General features: G+C 42.1%; 1 protein-coding gene across 1 annotated transcript in view; it reads left to right on the top strand.

Moving 5' to 3' along the window:
- arhgef40 (Rho guanine nucleotide exchange factor (GEF) 40) overlaps positions 1-19875 on the top strand; it is a 69488-nt gene that overhangs the window by 21752 nt on the left and 27861 nt on the right. Inside the window, exons 5-19 of the mRNA XM_033610010.2 lie at positions 43-1198; positions 1468-1706; positions 1797-1985; positions 2748-2862; positions 6489-6582; positions 6723-6809; positions 8938-9054; positions 9883-9981; positions 10470-10621; positions 11851-11989; positions 13322-13441; positions 15025-15216; positions 15330-15842; positions 17731-18104; positions 18564-18813. Coding sequence (XP_033465901.1) covers positions 43-1198; positions 1468-1706; positions 1797-1985; positions 2748-2862; positions 6489-6582; positions 6723-6809; positions 8938-9054; positions 9883-9981; positions 10470-10621; positions 11851-11989; positions 13322-13441; positions 15025-15216; positions 15330-15842; positions 17731-18104; positions 18564-18813 — 3836 coding nt within the window. The remainder of the gene's footprint in view (positions 1-42; positions 1199-1467; positions 1707-1796; positions 1986-2747; positions 2863-6488; positions 6583-6722; positions 6810-8937; positions 9055-9882; positions 9982-10469; positions 10622-11850; positions 11990-13321; positions 13442-15024; positions 15217-15329; positions 15843-17730; positions 18105-18563; positions 18814-19875) is intronic.

A 19875-nucleotide genomic window follows, 5' to 3' on the forward strand; every position in this document is an offset into this window, starting at 1 on the left:
GTGAACATGAGCTTGACATAGTTCTCTCTCATCTTTGCACAGTTGGAGGAGGACTTGACACCTGCCTGGTTAGTACATGTGATGGTGTGGTTCGACTCCCGTGGAAGGAAGTTGTCTACCCAAAATTCATCCACGACCCTTCCGAAGAGCTGGGCTTGATGTCCAGCCACGAGGGCTCCGACCGCCTTCCCAGTGAGGGGGGCAGCAGCCTCGGGGGCTGGGGTGGCTCATCCTCTGGGGAACTTGACTCCTGGTCCTGGGATGAGGAGGAAGATGATGGTTTACCACCAGACGGTTTGGACTCTGAACCTGGGCTTTCTCGACGAAGGCGCAGCGAAGACGGGCTCGGGCGGACGACGAGGCACCCTCAGCTGGATGGGGACTATGTGGAGCTGCTGGAGCCCAGATTGGGCCCCGATGGAGGGGTTGACACAAGGCAGAGGTACCTGGAGATGCATGGAATTTGTAAGACCAAGACTTTGCCTCTGTGCAGGCGAGGGAAAGCCATCAAACTTCGGAAGGGGAGAGCTTGGGGATATGGAAAGCTGGAAGGGTCAGGAAGCTTTCGAGCTGTCCTTGGTGCCAAAAGAGACATGGTTACCCCAAAAGGTGATGTTTTACCACCTCAGCCTCAACCAGAAGTCCCTGAACCTGGCAGAGGGAGGCGGTGTTACTCCTCATCTGTCCACGACTCTGATGAAGGAGATAAAACAAGCAGAGACTCTGAGGGCCTGGAAAGCCACCGGCTTTATTTTGACGGCCCATTCAAAGAAAGGAGGCCTGGCGTGGGCAAGGAGAGAGATAGCAACGGCCTCACGCCACCGTGTAGAGACAATCATAGAGGTAAAGACTCTGAGAGCGGCGAAAGTTTGGCCACGAATGAAATCCCTGACTTGACGATCCACAAAGTCGGGCACGTTATAGAGGGCCATTCAGATCACGGATCTCATTCAGACTCTGTTTTTGAGGATACAGATAAACCACTGAGTGGAGACAGTGATGCCACCACCCCAACATCAGACGCACCAGAGGGACTGTTTACTGGAGTTTTAGAAAGTGGGGAAATTACCAACAGTGGATCTAAACTTAAGAATTCCTCCAACCCAAAGGTGACGGAGGAAAGGGATGATGGGAAGACGGAGGACAGAGTTTGTCCCAGAGGAAAGGAAGTTAAAACTGCAGGATTCAGAGCACCAAGGTAGTGTTGTATTTCTTACAGACACTCCTCCTTCTTATTTGTTTTCTTTTTCACACTTCCATATGAAAGTACAGATAAGTCACACTTTGGTGCAAACTCTGCACACGACATATAGATTGTTTGAAGTCACACACATATAGACTTGAAACCAGTGGTACAAAAGACACCTTCTGAGGGACATTATGTCCAAACAAAGTGATTTCTAAAGTGATACAAATTATTAACTGTCTGTTGCACCTCATTAGTACCTTCCTGTGCTTTGTCTATAGGAGAAAAAGGAAGGGAAAGGGGGCCAAAGGGAGGGCTAGGTCTGGTGGCCGTGGACACCAGAAGGGATCAAAACAGCAGGGAAAAGCTACTCAGCCAAGTCCCACTACCTCCTCTGACTTGACAAAGCTGTCAATCACAGAGGAGAACCAGTCTGAACAAAGAAATCAGGCAGACGAACCCGATGGAGTACCGCCTCCAACAAATGAGGGGACAGAAGACACAAGGAAAAGCAGAGCAGGTCTGAAGGAAACTTGGTGATAATGCATGAACTAAAGGTCCCTAAAATATCCCATAGAGTGTTTTCTTTAACTTTTGCATCCCTCAACAGAGAAAGATGCCGAATCTTTGCCTGTCTGCAACGGCCAATCAGGCACATCCTTACTTAACCACTCTAATGAGGAGGCAGGGACAGGAGAGACATGTCCTGACCAACTCAATGGTGTTACGTCTAAAGATCCTCCTCTGCTGAGGGAACTGGACACAGAGCTTCTCCAGTCAGGGAAGCTGAAGTTAACAGGCAAGTTCCTTTTCTGGATTTTTGTTATGCTAGTTAGAATTCGGCTCAAACCTCAAATTGGACAGTTAGTCTTGTAGAAATATGACTTTGTTGTTGTTTTTGTTGTTGTCCAGTATGACACATTGGTAGGCTAGTAGGTCCTTACCTCTTACCATCTGATTAGCACAATTTTACATCAAAAATCGCACTTCTTTTCTGAGTCACAAATCAGACAAATCTGAACATACATACATTATACACATACTGTTAGATTCAGTGTGACTTCATTCTCTTGGTATATCAATATCTTCAATGTCCATCACATATAAAAGTCCATAAATCCACTCAGATATCCTAGAAAAAAAGACACCCCTTTTAAGTTTACATCATGTCCGGAAGTTTCCTTTAGTATTAAAAGTAACCCACAAGTTTATATCTGTACATCCATGCTAACCGTGCAAACTGTTAATAGCTAATTCTGCACAAGTTGTCATGGTACAAATTTTATAAAATGTAAACATATATATGCAAAAAACAGAGCTTAAGGTGTAGCCCACAGCTAACTCACTAGCTTTATGGCAACTTTTTACTTCCTGCTTTCATCCCCCAAAGCATTATGGGAAGCATTATTGGAAATGTAGCTAGTTTACCCTTTTTAATAGAGGTGGATGAAACTGACAAGCTTACAGGAAGAAAACCCCAAAACAAATAAACCAATGTAGTTGACTAAACTTTCTCTTGGCCTTCCCTGTCAATGCGTAATATGATGCTTCCCCACCACAGGTACAGTGGACAGGTTGGGACGTGCTCTGGTTGTCACGGAGACGGATGCATCAGAGGAGAACTTCTCTGAGGAGGAGATGGCTCGGGTCTTGGCCTGCTACCACAAAATCACTCGGTAAGTGAGTTTAATAGTTTGTTTTCGACGTCCCTTAATTGTAAGTATCTAGATATCATCAGGGAATTAAGGCTTGTAAATTCAGCAGACCTTACAGGGCTCATTATCTCATTGTTGTCCTCAGATTCATCCTCTGCTTTTACACTCTTAACAGTCCCTACTGTAAAAAGTCAGATTTCTATGTCTGTTGAATGTAAAGCAGGTATAGGTGCTACATAAAAACTCAGACCAGTGCACACAGTCCGTATTCAGGAGCTGTGCCTTTAAACGAGCCATCAATACTTGAGGGAAGTTGTGATGTCACAGTTAGACTGTATAGACCATTTCAAACCTAAAAAAACTTTCTAAATGAAGAAGAAGAAGAAGATGAGGAAGAAGACATACTTTATTAATCCCTGAGGGGAAATCCATTTTTTTTCACAGACAGGCCAGAAAACACACACACACATGCACTAAATAAAGAGATATCAGAGTGTGGGGGCTGCTCCGAGCAGTTGGGAGCTTGGCGCCTTGCTGAAGGGCACCTAGGCAGTGCCCGGGAGGGGAACTGGCACCTCTATTGCTACCAGTCCACACTCCATATTTGATCCTGAACTGGCAACCTTCCAGTTCTCAACCCAAGTCCCTATGGACTGAGCTACTGCCGTCCCTTTGTACTTCCTGTTGGAATGTTTTGCAGTGTATGTGGATGACATCAGCTGACAGGAAGTAAACATGGATGGATCCAAGCTGTTGCTGAGCACTGCAGTTCAAGTGAAGATAGAAAGTGCAACTACAGTGCTGGTTGTCATTTCCCCCTGCAGTAAGAGTGCAGAGAGCACAGATGTGAAAGACCCAGAAACACTGACCAATCAGAGCAGTTCAGGAGGGGACTTAAAGAGACAGGCGCCACAACGGAGCATTTCAGTCAGATGGTATAGTGGCTTTTTCAGCATACCAAAGTTCCTAGGCCACTTAGTCTGTAAGGTGTCTCAGAGTTGACTTGTGTTCTGGTTCCTTTACTGATGAGCCATAGTCCTCACACCAGGCAGGGAAAAGGTTAAACGAGGTTAATTGAGAATATAAAAATAAAAGAAACAAAGTGACAGGCCAAGTCCTTCCAAAATTACAATTTGCACGGTCCACTACCGACCGATTTATTCTTATCGTATTCCCATTACTACACTTTAACACCAAAAACGTATTACGATCCAAACCAACGCAAACTTCATGTCATGTCGTCTTTTACGCACTGTAAGAAAACGTTGTCCACAATCATTTTGTCCTATGCACTAAACTGCCTTATGGCGCCACACCTGGCATAAATAGCTTTTGGATACAGGTATATTCAGGCAGACAGTATTAGGAAGATAATGTTTTTTTAAGCATTTAAACATTCTCGTAGAAACCCCAAATACAAGTATGAACCTGAAATTGAGCATAATACGGGACCTTTAAAAATCATTACTGTACTTATGTCGTAAAATCTATGATTAGCAAATTAAGTTTATATTTGGACTTGTGTCATTTGTTTCTTGTTATGCCGCTCATTTATAAACCCGTTCAACCAAAAGTGCTCCATAAATACATTTGACCTGACTTGCTTTTTGCTGACTTTGCCAAATGAAGCAAAAGGTGGGGCTAAGAATACACCCTGTGTGCCAAAAGGCTGAGTAAGCCATAACAGACTGATTGAAAGTCAATTTAACAACCGTCTTTCAGCATTCCAGTTTACCTGGCACAGTCACCGTCTGTCTGTTGCTCACGGCAAGTCTGAACAAAAGTTCCACAGCAGGTTTGGAAAGAAATTATATGAAGGGTAATGTCTGTAAAACATACATGACCCCTAACTGCCCTCGAATAAGTACTATACACAAGAAAAATGGGTTACTTAAGGTTTCTACCCAAAGGGAGAGGACCATTTGCTTCTGAAGAACACTTTTGAAGAAAGGGTTCTTTAAGGCTTTGTAAGACTAATGGTTCATTTAAGAACCCATTTCTTCCAAAAACACTTTGGAAGAAAGAGTTCTTAAAGGTTTGATGAACTGATGGCTTTTTCTCAAAGTTTCAAATGGTATTTCCAAATGTAGATGTATCAGAAACCCCCTTAATCAGTTCATTTTATTTGTGTTCTGCCACAGCTGATATATTTACTATCATTTGAGGCCCAACCCAACTGCAACAGTAAAGGTTGAAACAGTAAAGGCTGTGGTAGTAATTCTATGAAATTCCCACCCTCTAAAACATGATTATGAACCATGAGAGTTGTGGGTTACTCTGGACCACATCAGCTACGGCCCTTTTGGGACCTTATGAAGCCCGAGGTTGCTGGACGTGGTTCCTTTGGCCCCACATCAACCTCTTAGACTAAAACCATGATCAGTGAGGGAGATCTATGGGTATTGTAGTCAACTGATACTTTTGTAGCCCTCCTGAGTGGGTTGCAGATGAAACCCTTGGACTTTTAAAGGGATCTTGGTAGAAACCCATGGATGGATTTAGTTACGTTTAGCACCTCAAAAAAAAAACCCCACTCCCATTATTTTCAATGTACAACCCAACAGTAGTGGCAAGACACGTGTCAGTGCTCCTGAATGTGCAGCCCCACAGCACTTAATGTCTTATTTCCAACCTCGCTGCCCCACTCACTCTCTTCTTCTACATATCAACTCCCGTGGCAGCTCTTTTTCTCTGCTCCTATGGCAGCTCATCTCCTCTCCTCACCATTGATGCAATGAGAACTCTGTAGCTGTTGCCTTGTCTCGTGTGAGATGAAGAATGGATGAGGAGAGACTCATTACTGAGGTGGAGAAATATCCTGAGCTTAACGACCCACTATCCTGTCATTATAAAGACAATGGCCAAGAAGATATCGCCTGGCGAGTCATCGCTCTGGACATTGACTGTCCAGATGAGAAATCATGTTCAATTAGAGGCTGTCCACACATGATTTTAAGCTAATGCAGAGGTGGAGGAAGTACAGATCTTTAAGTAAAAGTAGTAATTAATTCGCTGTAATTATGCGATTGATGGGTTCTTTGTTCTTTGAATGTCTGATAGGGGGTTCTGGGTGGAACCTTTCACTGATGGTTTTAGGTGTAGCACTTTGCTTGTTTCTAAGTGAAACGCTCTGCGAGGGTTCCAGGTGGCATCTTTGTAAAAGGTTCTATGAAAAACCAAAACAGGTTCCCCTATAGCCCCGTTTCCACCAAACACTTTCGGTATGGTACCTGTGGAACCAAAGGTACCCCTTCATATATGGTACCTAGACCCTACTGTTTCCACTGCACACAGTACCCTTTATATGTAGGCGTGGTTGTAATCGGCTGGTCGGTCAGTGGAGAACATCGAACATTTCGTGGTCTTCCTTCTCGTTATGTGGCTGTTGATCACAAGAGGGAGACAAGCTTTGTTTGAGGAAAGGCTGAAGAAATACTGCCGAAAGGACGAGCCAAAGAACCCTATATGATTCTTGTCAGCACGTTTATTCTGAAGAGTGTAATGAGTTCAAGTCTCATGGTATCATTTTGTAAGAGCTGCCCTTTCATTTTTTACATTCCAGGTGTCTCGTTTTAGATTATAACTCTTCTCTTCTAACTACTGCTCCTGTTTAAACCCTCCATTCTCTCTCCATCCATCCTCATCAGGCCTGCAGCCAAAGAAAAAGGTCTCACGGTGTTAATGGACAGCAGACGCTCCCCGCCCTCCAACCTCTGCCTCTCTGCGCTTAAATTGTTCCAGGTCAGCCAGGAAAAAAAAAAATGTTGTTTAGCCAAATGTGCTAAATGTTTGCTTTTGTTGCTCTAATTTGCCTGCAGATGTGATGAAGTAGCTCAAGCACATGTGTTTCTGGGTGTATGTGTGTTTTTTGTGTATTCCAGGTGTTGGTTCCTGGCGGTCTCGGATCTGTTCTGGTTTTGGTGGAGGAGCAGCAGGACTCCCTTTCTTTTAACGTGGAAGGAGCAGAGGTGAGGTCATACAAATCGCATTTACAGTTTATGATCCGGCACACACACGGCACAGCGCTGTTCATTTCCTTTTAGCTCATGGTTAATTTTATTACTTTTATTTGTATGTCTAAATGTTAAAGCACAGGTAGAACACCCACATGGAACTGTGTGGGAAACATTCGGAAAATAAAAGCTGGCCCTCGCAACAGCAGGGATAACAGCTCGGGTATGAAATGTAGAACGTTCAAGAGGAAATAACGTTTCATACACTGTGCTTTGTGTCTGTTCCATGCTATAATGCGATGGATGTCAGCTGCTGTTAGCCGGAGCGCACATTCACAACCTTTTTTCCATACATTTGGCATATCCACAGTTTGCAAATAACTCTTATTCTACCTGCATTTCAGCTCATTGCTTTGCATCGATCCGTAGAGATCTGTCTTCCACACACGCATGAGAAATTGTTTGTTGCCATGTGGTTTGTATCACAACCTGGCAGCGATAAAACGTTGCACATTAAAGGGAAATCCCACCCAAAAGATGTTAACAGCTGTTGCAGCTGCATTCCTCGGTCCATTTTGTTGTTTGGTTGCAATTATTTTTATCGCTGCAGATAAATTAACAAAATGGAGATGATGCAAAGAGCAACAAATGTTTTTGCTTTCTCAGCTCTTTCTTCTTAAGAAAGCTGAAAAAAAAGGCTCTCCAAATCAAGGCGGGGGAGCATTTATCTGTCGCCATGAGTGCAAAATATTATCAGCTTTGTTAAGTCTTTATAAAACAGAGACATTTGCAAACACTAAAGCTCTTAGATGAGAGTTTATACGCTCAAGGCTTTTGCAGGATCTTCTCATACCTTATGTTTTTGCCTAATTTTCCAAAATCTCTTTATTTTTTTTACACATTTGTGTTTCTACCATCTGCAGTGGCGCCTCCAGAAGTTTTTCATAGGGGTGGCCAGATGGAGCCAATGAAAATCTTTGGGTGGCACACCAAAACCGAAATGCATAACTGATTTCAGGAATTTGCTAACACAATTTGGTTTCTTACTTTACAGATATTGTTACTAATCATCTGATGTGCATAGACTTATACTGGCTCAGTTCAGATTTTGAGTCCCACAACAACCCTGTTTTGATACGTTATGTATCTGTATGTACATCTTAGGCGATTCATTGTTCTTTAGATTGGCCAGTTGTCAATAAAAGACAAATATACAGCTTTTATTTGATAATGTTAGCATGTTATATTTGTTTGGAAAACGTGTTTAGTATTAGACAGTTGTTTTGTCAGTGAACCTTTTGAGCTGTAATGGAGCTGAATTTTGTAGCGTTACCTTTGTTAAATGTTGCTGTTGTCCCTGGCTTCATATGAGTAGAGGAAAAGTCTGCGAATCACTAGGCTAATTTATACAATGTAAAATGCCATAGGGCTTGTGCTAATAACGTTAGCATGTTATATTTGTTTGGAAAATGTGTTTAGTATAAGACAGTTGTTTTGTCGGTGAACCTTGTGAGTTGTAATGGAGCCGAATTTTGTAGCGTTACCTTTGTTAAATGCTGCTGTTGTCCCTGGCTTCATATGAGTAGAGGAAAAGTCCGCTAGCTGCTAGGCTAATTTATACAATGTAAAATGCCATAGGCTTGTGCTAAAAACATTAGCATGTTGTATTTGTGGGGAAAATGTGTCCAGATAAAGACAAGTGTTTGTCTGTGAATGCTGCGAGTTATAGTGAAGCTGATTTGTGTACTTGTGTGAAAATGTTTGTTGGGAACAAGCCTTCTCAAGTTTAGGGGAGACTACTGGGTACCCATAGAACCCATTTTCATTGAGATAACTTGAGGTGAGAGTTCAGGGGACCCCTCTGAAAGTGACCATGCCAGGTCCCTCACCAAAATTTAGCCTAAATTCAGAGCTTTATTTAGCTCTCTTCCCAACAAGCTATAATGGTACCAATGGGTGCCCTATCGATTGTCTAGTTTCACAAGATACCACTACTAGTTTAAAAACTGAGCATACCAATGCCTCTTAAAGACAGTATTGTCAGCCTCCACTTATTTTTTGGCCTTTGGGGGCCAACAGTTGTTTTAGTCTTGGAGGCACCACTGCCTGCCATTAATTTGTATCCCTGTCCTTTCCTGTCCAGATCCACTCGGTGCGAGGTACAGGGGTCCTTCAGCAATATGTTGATAAACAGCAGCTGCCCAAAGAGATGGACGGAGACTTCACCCACTGTCACTCAGACTGGCTGGCCTTCAGACTGGTGAGAATCTGCTGCTTTTTGTCTGGTCAGATAAAATAACTTCCTTTCTTCTTATTTCTTTCTCCTAAATTTCTACACACTCTATAATTTTTTTATTTTTTCTTAAACTTTTCCATGGTAGGTCCACTCAGCTGAGGCGAACTGATTTACTGACCTGAGCGTGTGTTTAAGTGGTTTTGAGGAAATTGAGCAGAAAATGATACTTGAGGCATTTAAGATGGACTGATATCTATGCTTTTGCAAATTATTCAGATTTAGTTATTTGTATGAATTCAGTATTCCTTCACAGAGTGGTTGTTGCCTCACAGTCTGACTGTTATACATACACACAAATAGCTTTCAGTGTGACGTATCACAGCTTTTTGTGAACCTTAAGATTAAGATATTACTGCAAAAAATGAAGGAGGCAAGTAGGAAAAGTTAGAGTTTGGAGAGGAGGAAGGACACTTAAGTGGATGTTGGCTGGAAAGAGCATCTGTCCCATGGTGGTCGATGATTTCAAAGATTCTTGATGAACTGGGCGTGGAGGATAAATCGAGGGGAGAGGGTCTGAGAAGAATCTTATGGGCTCTTAATGGCTTTTCCCGTAGACAGTTTATATTGCTTTATCCAAACAGATGAAAACATTTTCCTGTCCCTCGCCCTCTCTCTGACCTCTCTCATGGACTTAGAAAAAAAGGAAAAGAAAGACGGGATTTCCTGCAATTTCATACACAAATCTGAGTCTGCTTTACTTACTGTTTGTGTTTGATGTTAATTTGATGTCATAAGTAAAACAAAAAAAGTCTCAAAATCACTGATTCCTTCCCTATTTTTTTTTACCTTCAGAGCCTGGAGAGTCTGACAGAGCGTTGTGAGAGCGCCCTCGCACTCCTCGGAGAAGCACTGCAGTCTATGGACTCGGAGCCGATGCCAGACAACATCAAGGTACAGAAGTTGATACTCTTTCATGTCTCTTACAGCAACACTGCCTGTTTTGTGGGTTTAATAGGTAGTATATGCACTCATTGGCCACTTTATTAGGTACACCTGTTCACGTGGCAGCAACTCAATGAATTTAGGCATGTAGACAAAGATGAAGTTCAAACTGAGCACCAGAATGGCTCAGATCATCTCGAACTGGTTTTCTGAACATGACAATGAGTTCACTGTACTCCAATGGCCTCCACAGTCACCAGATCTCAATCCAATAGAGCACCTTTGGGATGTGTGTGATGCTATCATGTCAATACGGACCAAAATCTCTGAGGAATGTTTCCAGCACCTTGTTGAATCTGTGCTACCAAGAATTAAGGCAGTTCTGGAGGCAAAAGGGGTCCAACCTGGTACTAGCAAGGTGTACCTAATAAAGTGGCCAGTGATTGTATATGAGTCCTTTACAGAATTCTTACAGTGTGCACACTGTTCTTCCTCAGGCAGTTCCTCTGAGCATCGACAAGCACAGACAGCTCATGGCGAGCGTCCTGGCCGACCAGCGCTTGACTGAGCCACAGCAAAGGGGCGGGGCCTGGCTTGCAGGACTTACCAATAGCGCATCTGGACTGGCACAGAAGTCACCGGACTGCAGGTACTAGAGGCTGAATGTTTTAAGAATTTTGTTCAGTATTGTTTTGTTTTTTTTGTCTCGATTTTAAATAAAATGTGTTTAACAATGACAAAATTACCAGAGACAGACTTACGGATGGCTCCGTGTGGTGTGTTTGGTGATTGCAATTTTGGGGCTGTTTCTAATTAAACATAAAGGATCTTACTCTTTAACAAAAAGGTCTATCTCAGTAGGGATCCCTTCCATAATGCTGTCAGACACTCACTGTAACAATCTGAGCCTGTCAGTGGCAAAACAAGCACATTCAGTGGACGTACATTGACATCATGCCCCAAGTGGTTACGTTGCAGCCTGTTTCCGCAGCCCTCCCCCTCAGTACTGGACCCATTTCAAAAGTTGTTGTTCCCATTAGTCATTTAGACAGAGAAACACAGGGAATTTGGGCCAAGGTTAAAAAAATACCAAAGTTACCCTTTAAAGAACGGATTTAGACTCATTATTTACAGTAGCAACGTGAGCATCTGCATATACTCCCTCTTGTTATGATGCTAATGAGACTGTATACGGCTGAAATATATACATCACACACAGGCCTATTGAAGTAGGACTATTTTAAATACAAAGATGTCATGACAAACACAACTATTCTAATTGGGCAGACACACAGAAACCACCTCACACAAGCAGCTCAGTCCCGAGGGGCAGGAAAGGGATCTGCATGTCCTTTGCCTTCCCAGCTCTTGTATTTGATTGAGGGATTTTTTTTGTCAAGATGAGTTATAGGTTAAAAATACTCCTCATCGAGAAAACAAAGTTGTTTGTTTTCAACCCAAAAAAAAACAAAAGCAGCCGGATGAGAAAAGGAATGTGAACTTAACATCAAATGGAGGACAGAGTGGTGCCGCTTGTTTGTTTGTGCCTGACTACAGCTTAAAGATGATCTAAAGACTGCTGTATTTGTAGCTGTTCTTCTTATCCAGTAATGAGTTCTGGCTCCGTTTGCTCAAGAATGAGGCCAAATACAAGGATAGGCTGATTGCTGATTTGATTCTTTCTTTTTTTTACCCGACAGTTGGTCTGCGAGGCTTTTTTGTTTTTCATAATTGCATCATTCCTACCAGCCAAAACGTGTGGGGTTTGGCAACAATAAGTTCCCACTGTCATTAGAACTGAAATAAATAAATAAAAATACTTTCTCCCTCCTGTTCATGAGTGACTGCCCTGGTATTTTTTTACTTTAATCCCATCAGGGCTGCTCTCGCTGCGACCTCTAAACTCTACGACAGCGTGGATGACGCCCTCCACCGACTTGTCAGAGTGTCTAACCAGAGAGGCCGCGACCTGGAAGCTCTGGGACGACTGGCAGGGCTGGTGGACAAACTGGAAAAGGTGTGTAGAGGGGGAAGAGTGTGGTTTATTATGTCTCTGCACATATCTCTTTTTTTGTGGTTGTCTGTCTGTCCCCTGCTAATTTGGCACAAACGTCCACTTGGACTCAACAATGAACTGACAAGATTTTGGGGGTCAGAGGCTAAAGTTCAAGGTCACTGTGACCTTGTCTGCCTCATTCTTGTAAACACAATATCTCAACACCTCGAAGGATTTTTTTTTTCAAATTTGGCACAAACATTCACTTGGAATTAAGGATGAACTGACTAGACTTTGGGGATGAGAGGCTAAAGTTCAAGGTCACCGTGATCTCGTCTATATTTTTCTTGTGAACACGATATCTTAGGAACCCCTTGACAGAATGTTTTCACATTTGGCACAAACATCCACTTGGACTCAAAAATTGACTGATTAGTAGGTGATCAAATGTCGAGGCCACTGTGACCTTGCATCTGTCTCTTTCTCATGAACAAAATATCAGAAAAACACTGGGAATTTCCTCAACTTTGGCACAAGTGTCAAAGTTGAGGTGACACTGAGTTCAAAGTGTCACTTGAACTCAGGAATGAACTGATTGGATTTTGATGTTTGAATGTTGAAGGTCAAGGTCACTGTGACCTCACAAAATATGTTTCAGGCCATAACTCAAGAATTCATACGCTTATTATTAAAAAATTTCCCACAAATGTCTAATAGAATATAATGATGAAGTGATGACATTTTATGTCCAAAGGGTCAAAGGTCACCTTTACTGTGACATCATAACGCTCTAATCTTGGGTGGCCATCTTCAAACTGTGCTGGCATATAGATTTTCTGTGCTGCTGGGGGAAGATCTGTCTGAAGCCTCCATGTTTTCACAGACATGAACGTAAATTGTAACTGCGACTTGACTGGTTTGTGGAGGCATACAACCACGAGGCTGTAATTCTAGTTCTCTTTTCACAAACCTGGCAGACTGTTAGCTGCTGCTCAGTGTCCAGCATTGCGCTCCCCATGACGAATTTTAACTGCTCTCACTCCACCCGTCCGCCCTCCTCTCCACTGCTCCCAACAGGGATGGGAAGGAAACTCCCTGATTTGTTGTTTTGTGTTTTCTCTAAGATACGCTTCTTCTTCACAACAAGACAGAAACTGCAGTGCCCAAATGCAATAAAGACCACTGGATATAAAAGACATGATCTCTTTCACCCCTGTCTTTTTCTGCCTCATGTAAATTACTCCACTCCTCCACAGTGTTTCACTTCCCACGTTCCTCTCTTTGTCCCCCATGTACAGTAAATGCCTTGTGTCCTCCTCTCACCCCCCTCTCCCACTCTGTTCTCTACCCCAGTGTGATAAGGAGATTGAGCAAGTCCAGTCACAGCTGGAAGACTACAAGGACCCTCCTCTGTCCCTCAGCAGACTCTCGCTCAAACAGCAGAAATTCAAGACTTTCAGAGAAACAGCCAATGTGAGTGTTACTATAGAATTTAAGACTTTTGCACAGCATGAAATTGTCTGTTCATTTCTATACATGTTAAATATATTTTAGAATGCCATATCTCAGTGTACTTGGCTCACAATCAGTGTGCTTCCAAAAATTAAAGCCACTGTATGTAGAATTTATAATTCCTTACTTTGGCACCGTTCAGTGGTAGCATCAAGAATGACATGTAGACACACATGGACTTTTTTAATTTTTAGCACTAAGGGTTTTCCATGCCCGTGACAGCCAGCCAGGTTGTCCATCTGTCGCATTCTCGAGAATGCCATAACTCAAGAGGGAATTTCCTCAAATTTGACACAAACGTCCGCTCGGACTTAAGAATGAACTGATTAGATTTTGATGGCCAAAGGTCAAGGTCACTGTGACCTCACGCCTATCCTATTCACATGAACACAATATTTCAGGAATGCCTGGGGGTAGTTTCATTACATTTGGCACAAACATCCACCTGGAGTCAAGAATGAACTCATTAGAGATTGGTGGTCCAAGGTCAAGGTCACTGTGACATCTGTCTCATTCTCATGAACACAATATCTTAAGAACACCTCGTGGGAATTTTATCAAATTTGGCACAAACTTCCACTTAGGCTTAAGAATGAAATGATTGGAATTTAGTAGTTGAATGTCAAAGGTCAAAGTCATCGTGACCTCCGGGGGTAAGATTTGTGTGAACCATCCATGTTTTCACAGACAAACCATTGAAAAAAAATTGTTAGATGAAATAAATCAGAAGAGGTCATAAAATCATAGAAGTGTAAAACTATAAATCATAAAATCAAGTAAGATTTTAAAAGACTTGCAGCAGTGTGAAGCATAAAAAGAAAAGACTTTCAGACCTATTAGCTATTATTAACAAATGTTAGATAGATACTGATTATAACTGATATTACTGAGCCTCTACTTAAGCAACTGTTACACATTTTAGCTTTTACCAGTATCCCATAATTGCCAGTTGTGATCAAACTGGATGCTGTTCAGCAGATGTTGCATGGGCTACAACTAGACATATTACATAAACAGCAATATGACATTGTTTTTCTATTAGTTTTCCATCCCTGTCGAGACAACTGGAAGGAATTACGCAACAAACTGATCAGCAAGGTTATGGTCTGGGGCTAGATTTTTGTAGTTTAATTTTTTTTCAGTTGTCTGATTTTGAATCATGTTTTTCCATCTCTGGAACAGAATTCAGAAATTTTGGTTTCATAATGTCTCTCCATACAGAGCCACTCTAAAGCCCTCCGTGAGAACAATACGACTATTAGCCCCGCAGGACCCTGAAGCTACACGTTACTTCGAATTACTAACTGACAGACTCGACGAGTCAATAACTAAAATGTAAACAGATGTGTTTTGAGGCCACTTTGCTGTTCAGTGGTATATTTGTCTCATTCTTGTGGAAGTTTTGTCAGCATATTCCCAACAGAGGCAGTTACCATTATTCCATTCATTATGTCCCCGAGTGCACGACTGTCAAGCCTCTACATTAAACACTTGAAGGTTTTTCCAGGCACAGAGCTCACAGTCGATGTCCCTGAATGCTTTAGGAGCTGCACAGCGAGACTCTGTCAGTGCTCAGTGATCTGGAGGGCTGGTGCGAGCTGGACTGGGTAGGCCTCAGCGACGTCCAGATCCGACTTCCTCCGGTCAGGGAGAAGCTGAGAGACATGTCTCACTGTCTGTCTGACTGCTGGACCACTCTGGATAACACACAAAGGCTGCTGTCCACGCTGACCGAGGTAATGCAGGAAGCCATCTGTTGTGCACACAGGAAGTTATAATCACACGCTTATGTTTTTAATCTTCCTAAGGGCAAAGGGGAGTCATCTTTTCTTTCCCGTCTCCTCTGCAGGCCACCCAGTGGTGTGAAGTGGTATCCTCCACCTCATCCTCCCCTTCTTCCTCTTCTTCCGCCTGCCCTCTTGCGTCCCTCCCTCCGATCCCGCCGTCCCGTTTCCAGGACGCTCGTTCTTTAGCCATAGAGCTGGGTGGTGGGGCACTCCTGGATCTGTGGACCCAGACCGTAGAGCGCTACCAGCGGACCGTAGCGCAGGTCAAACCCCGCTTCCTCCAGCCCGACAGGACCCAGAATCAGGGCCAGGGGAAGCCGAAGACGCCGTCCGCCAGCAGCCTGTGGGACCTGATGGGTCCTGAGGGAGAGGGTGACTGGGGACTGGGAGCTGGAGGAAGTGAGGGCGGGCTGCAGTCCTGGGGATCCCTGGCGTCACTGTTCAGACCGCAGACCTGCTCCACACTGAAGATTGGAGAGGATAAAGGGAATAAGAAAGATGGAGCAGGGGGAGGAGCAGGCGGGGCTGGAGGAGGGAAGTTCCTGCAGAACCTTCTGAATCCTGCAAAGAAGAGTGTGAGTTTTCTATTGAATCTTTTTGTGTCACCTCATCCTCAAACATTTCCTCTTTAAAAAGGGCCAAATTTAGAAGAAATACATTTAAAATCATCATTAAAGCTGCTGGTATCTATGTTCTTATACTAACACTGGATTGAATGATAATTTGTGTGTGAGTGTGGTTGCTTGTGGTGATGAATTCAGAAAGAGAAATCACCTTACGCTGCAGTTCCTCCCAACTTTCAGGAGCTTTTTAGTGCCTTTCAGCTCATTGTTTTGGTTTTCTGGCCCTTGACCTCAGGTAGCTGTTGTTATCAAAACAGCTCTGATAAACCCACTGTAGTAAGGTTGTCGTAAATATCAATACATGGATACTCTGTCATTATAACTTAACAATACAGTCTCCGTTAATTATAAATTCAATAGTATCAAAAGTAGTAAAGCTATAAAAAAAACAAATTTACAATCAGATTTTCAACAGAAGGTAGCACAGATGGTAAGAAAATGAACTTGTCAACCTGTGGCTGTTACGGCAGTCAACAAACCCACCATGTGACAGGAGGTGTGCGTTTGGTGCAGGTTGGTAATAAAAACACCCCCAACAACAACAACAACAACAACAACAACAACAGAAATAATTGTTATTTATTTATTTATTTATTTATTTATTTATTTATTTATTTATTTATTTATTTATTATTATTCAATATCTATAATTATAAGCAATGATTAATGATTATATATTTATTTATTTTATATATAGTAAATAAAATTAAAATATATTTATTATATGTTATGCATTTATTGTATTTTTATGTTATTTATTTATTTATTATATTTTTTTAATACCTCTTTGCTGGTGACAGGTGTGGCCGAGGACATTATGTTCTCTGGCTCCTGTTCTTGTGAATGCAATATCTTGATTGATTATTCAAATTTGGCACAAACAGCCTAAAAAATGAACTGATTATGTTTTGGTGGTCAAAGGTCAAGGTCACTGTGACCTTGCATTCGTCTCATTCTCGTGAATGCGATATCTCAAGAACACCATGAGGGAATTTCCTCAAATTTGGTACAAACGTCCACTTGGACTCAAGAATGAACTGATTAGAATTTGGTGGTCAAAGGTCACTATGACCTGTGAACATGTTTTTGGCCATAATTTAAAAAAAATTGTACATTACTCATGACAAAATTTCAGGTAAATGTCTAATAGGATATAATGATGAAGTGATGACATTTTATTTCCAAAAGGTCAAAGGTCAAAAAACCTTCTCTTGGCCTTTTTCAACAGAGGGAGAGACATTTGGTCAGATACTTAACTGGTGACACTAATCTTGGGTGCCCACCTTGAAACTGTGCTGTTTGAATAGATTGTCTTTGCTGCCTTCTTTGATGTGTGAAGCATCCTTGTTTTATCATATGCAGCTTCTTTGCAGCAAGATCCATATTTGAAGCTTTGCCCTCTGTCATGGCTTCATATGAGTCTGGATTGACATGGATGTAAACTGTCACTTGACTGTTACAACCAAAGCCAGCAATTCTAGCTTCTTTTGTTGTAGTATTGAAACAGATAGTACTATTGTTTTTCATGCTACTATTGTACCGAAGTTTTGGGAAAAAAAAGATCTGGTATTGTGACACCCCTACACCGTAGCAGCAGCAGTAAACAGCACCAGTAGAGCATTTAGCTAGCTGCTAATGACCCAGATATTTCTCTCAAGGGCTGGTGGAGACCAAAACTGAGCTAAAATGATGATGATTATTGGACTTTCCTTTACCAAGGTGATAATGTGGCAATGTTGTGTTTACAGTGTGTACTGTTGCCCCCAGTGGTCAAAAAAAATCATTTAATGTAGGTTTAACATGTCGAAGATACATTAATAACCATGTTGTAAACTTTCAGCCCACAGAGGCCCCGCTCCCTCCCAAGCCCCCCAGGAAGCGCCACCCGAGCTTTGACCTCCAGGCTCTCCTGGCTCCCCGCAGAGGCACGGCCACCCCCAAACCTGCTGAGTCTCCAGTTGGCGGGCCGAGCCGCAACTCCCCTATGTCCTGGCTGGGGCGACGTGCGGTAGCTGACCCGGTGATTACCACTGGCATGGCTGCAGCCATACCTGGATGGGGTACAGGAGGTGGGGGAGGAGGGGTGTTGATTCGAGGGGTAGAGGTCAGCAGCAAGGAGGTGGTGGACCACACAGGGTCACCACGGCAACATGTGCTACTTGGGAGGACAGAGAGGGAGACGGGGACAGATAGGGCCGGATCCACTTCACAGAGGTGTGTTTTGTCTTTTGTGTTTCTTTCCTCCCTGTTTCTGGTTTGATAAATGCCCCTCGTGTGTGTGTTTTTCTGTGAGTGATTCTGTATATGAGAAAATGAGCGGGAGAAGCTCCGAGTTGGCTGAGAGCTCCAAAACAAGACCCACATTATAAATTACATTAAGATGAGGCCAGGCTGAGATGAAAGGGAGAAGCGATTCATCCTTTTTGGGATCATTTAAGTACAGCTGAAATCTGTTTCAGAATGATTTTATCAGTCAGCATGCAATCTCAGATAATTTTATCATTACTAACTGTTTGATCTCTGGCCATAGCTCACTGCTATCTTCACTCCCACTTCCTCTTCCCTCCCGCTTCTCCTCTTTCTCCCACATTTGTTTGCTCTTTTGCAAATTCACTCATCCATTTTCTTGCCGTCCTTATCATCTCCTCGTTTCTCTCCCCGCCTGTCCTGCAGTAAGCTGTACCTGCTCTGGTGTAGGATGCTGAGCTCAGAGAGGCAGTATGTGGCCGTCCTGAAGGGGGTGGAGGAGACATACCTCCCCTTGCTGGAGCTGTCAGACACCCCAGCCTCCATCAGAGGCAAGGCAGACACCCTTTTCCCCAACTGGGCCAGCCTCAGCACCTTTCACTCGCAGAACCTCCTCCCTGCCATGGAGGGCGCTCTTGTGCAGAGCTTGTTGCAACAGGACTGCTTCAGCAAATATGTAAGTTCAGCAATATAGGAAATATATATCACCTGCTTATCTAAACATAATGACCTCATATCTCAAAATAATGAGACTCTCCTAGGATATTGACTTAGTATATCTAAGTAATGAGAAATTTTCTAAAAAAAATTACTTACCTGATAAATGACTTACCTGAAAATAATCAGAAACCTTCTTAAAATAATAAATTTGAATCTCAGCATAATGAGAAACTTTCTTAAAACAATGAGAAACTTTCTTAAAATAACGACTTAGTATCTCAAAATAATGACCCACTTATTTCAAAATAATGAGAAAGCTTCGTAAAATATTGACCTAGTATCTCTAAATACTGAGAGTTTTTCATAATAATGAGAAACATTCTCAAAAATATTACCAATGTCAAAATAGTGAGAAACTTTTTTAAAAATAATGTGAAACCCTTAAAATGACTCATTGTCTCAAAATAATGACCAAATAACTAAAAAAATAATGAGAAACTTTCCTAAAATAATGGGTAAGTATCTCAAAAGAACGAGATCATTCTTAAAATAACGACTATGTGTCTCAAAATAATGAGAAACTCTCTCAAAATAACGAGAAATGTTCTCAAAATAATGAAAAACATTCTTAAAGCACTGAGAAACTTTCTTAAAATAACTACTTAGTATCTCAAAATAATCAGAAACTTTCTCAAAATAACGACTTAGTATCTCAAAACAACAAGAAGTGTTCTCAATATAATGAAAAACTTTCTTAAAACAATGAGAAACTTTCCTAAAATAATGGTAAAGTATCTCAAAAGAACGAGATCTTTCTTAAAATAACGACTAAGTGTCTCAAAATAACAAGAGATGTTCTCAAAATAATGAGAAACTTTCTTGAAATAATGACTTAATTTCTTAAAATAACTACTTAGTATCTCAAAATAATCAGAAACCTTCTTAAAATAATGACTACATATCTCAAAATAACGACATAGTATCTCAAAACAACAAGAAGTGTTCTCAATATAATGAAAAACTTTCTTAAAATAACGACTACGTATCTCAAAATAACAAGAGACTTTCTCAAAATAAT

Source organism: Epinephelus lanceolatus, chromosome 22 (genome assembly GCF_041903045.1).
Source record: "Epinephelus lanceolatus isolate andai-2023 chromosome 22, ASM4190304v1, whole genome shotgun sequence".
NCBI lineage: Eukaryota > Metazoa > Chordata > Actinopteri > Perciformes > Serranidae > Epinephelus > Epinephelus lanceolatus.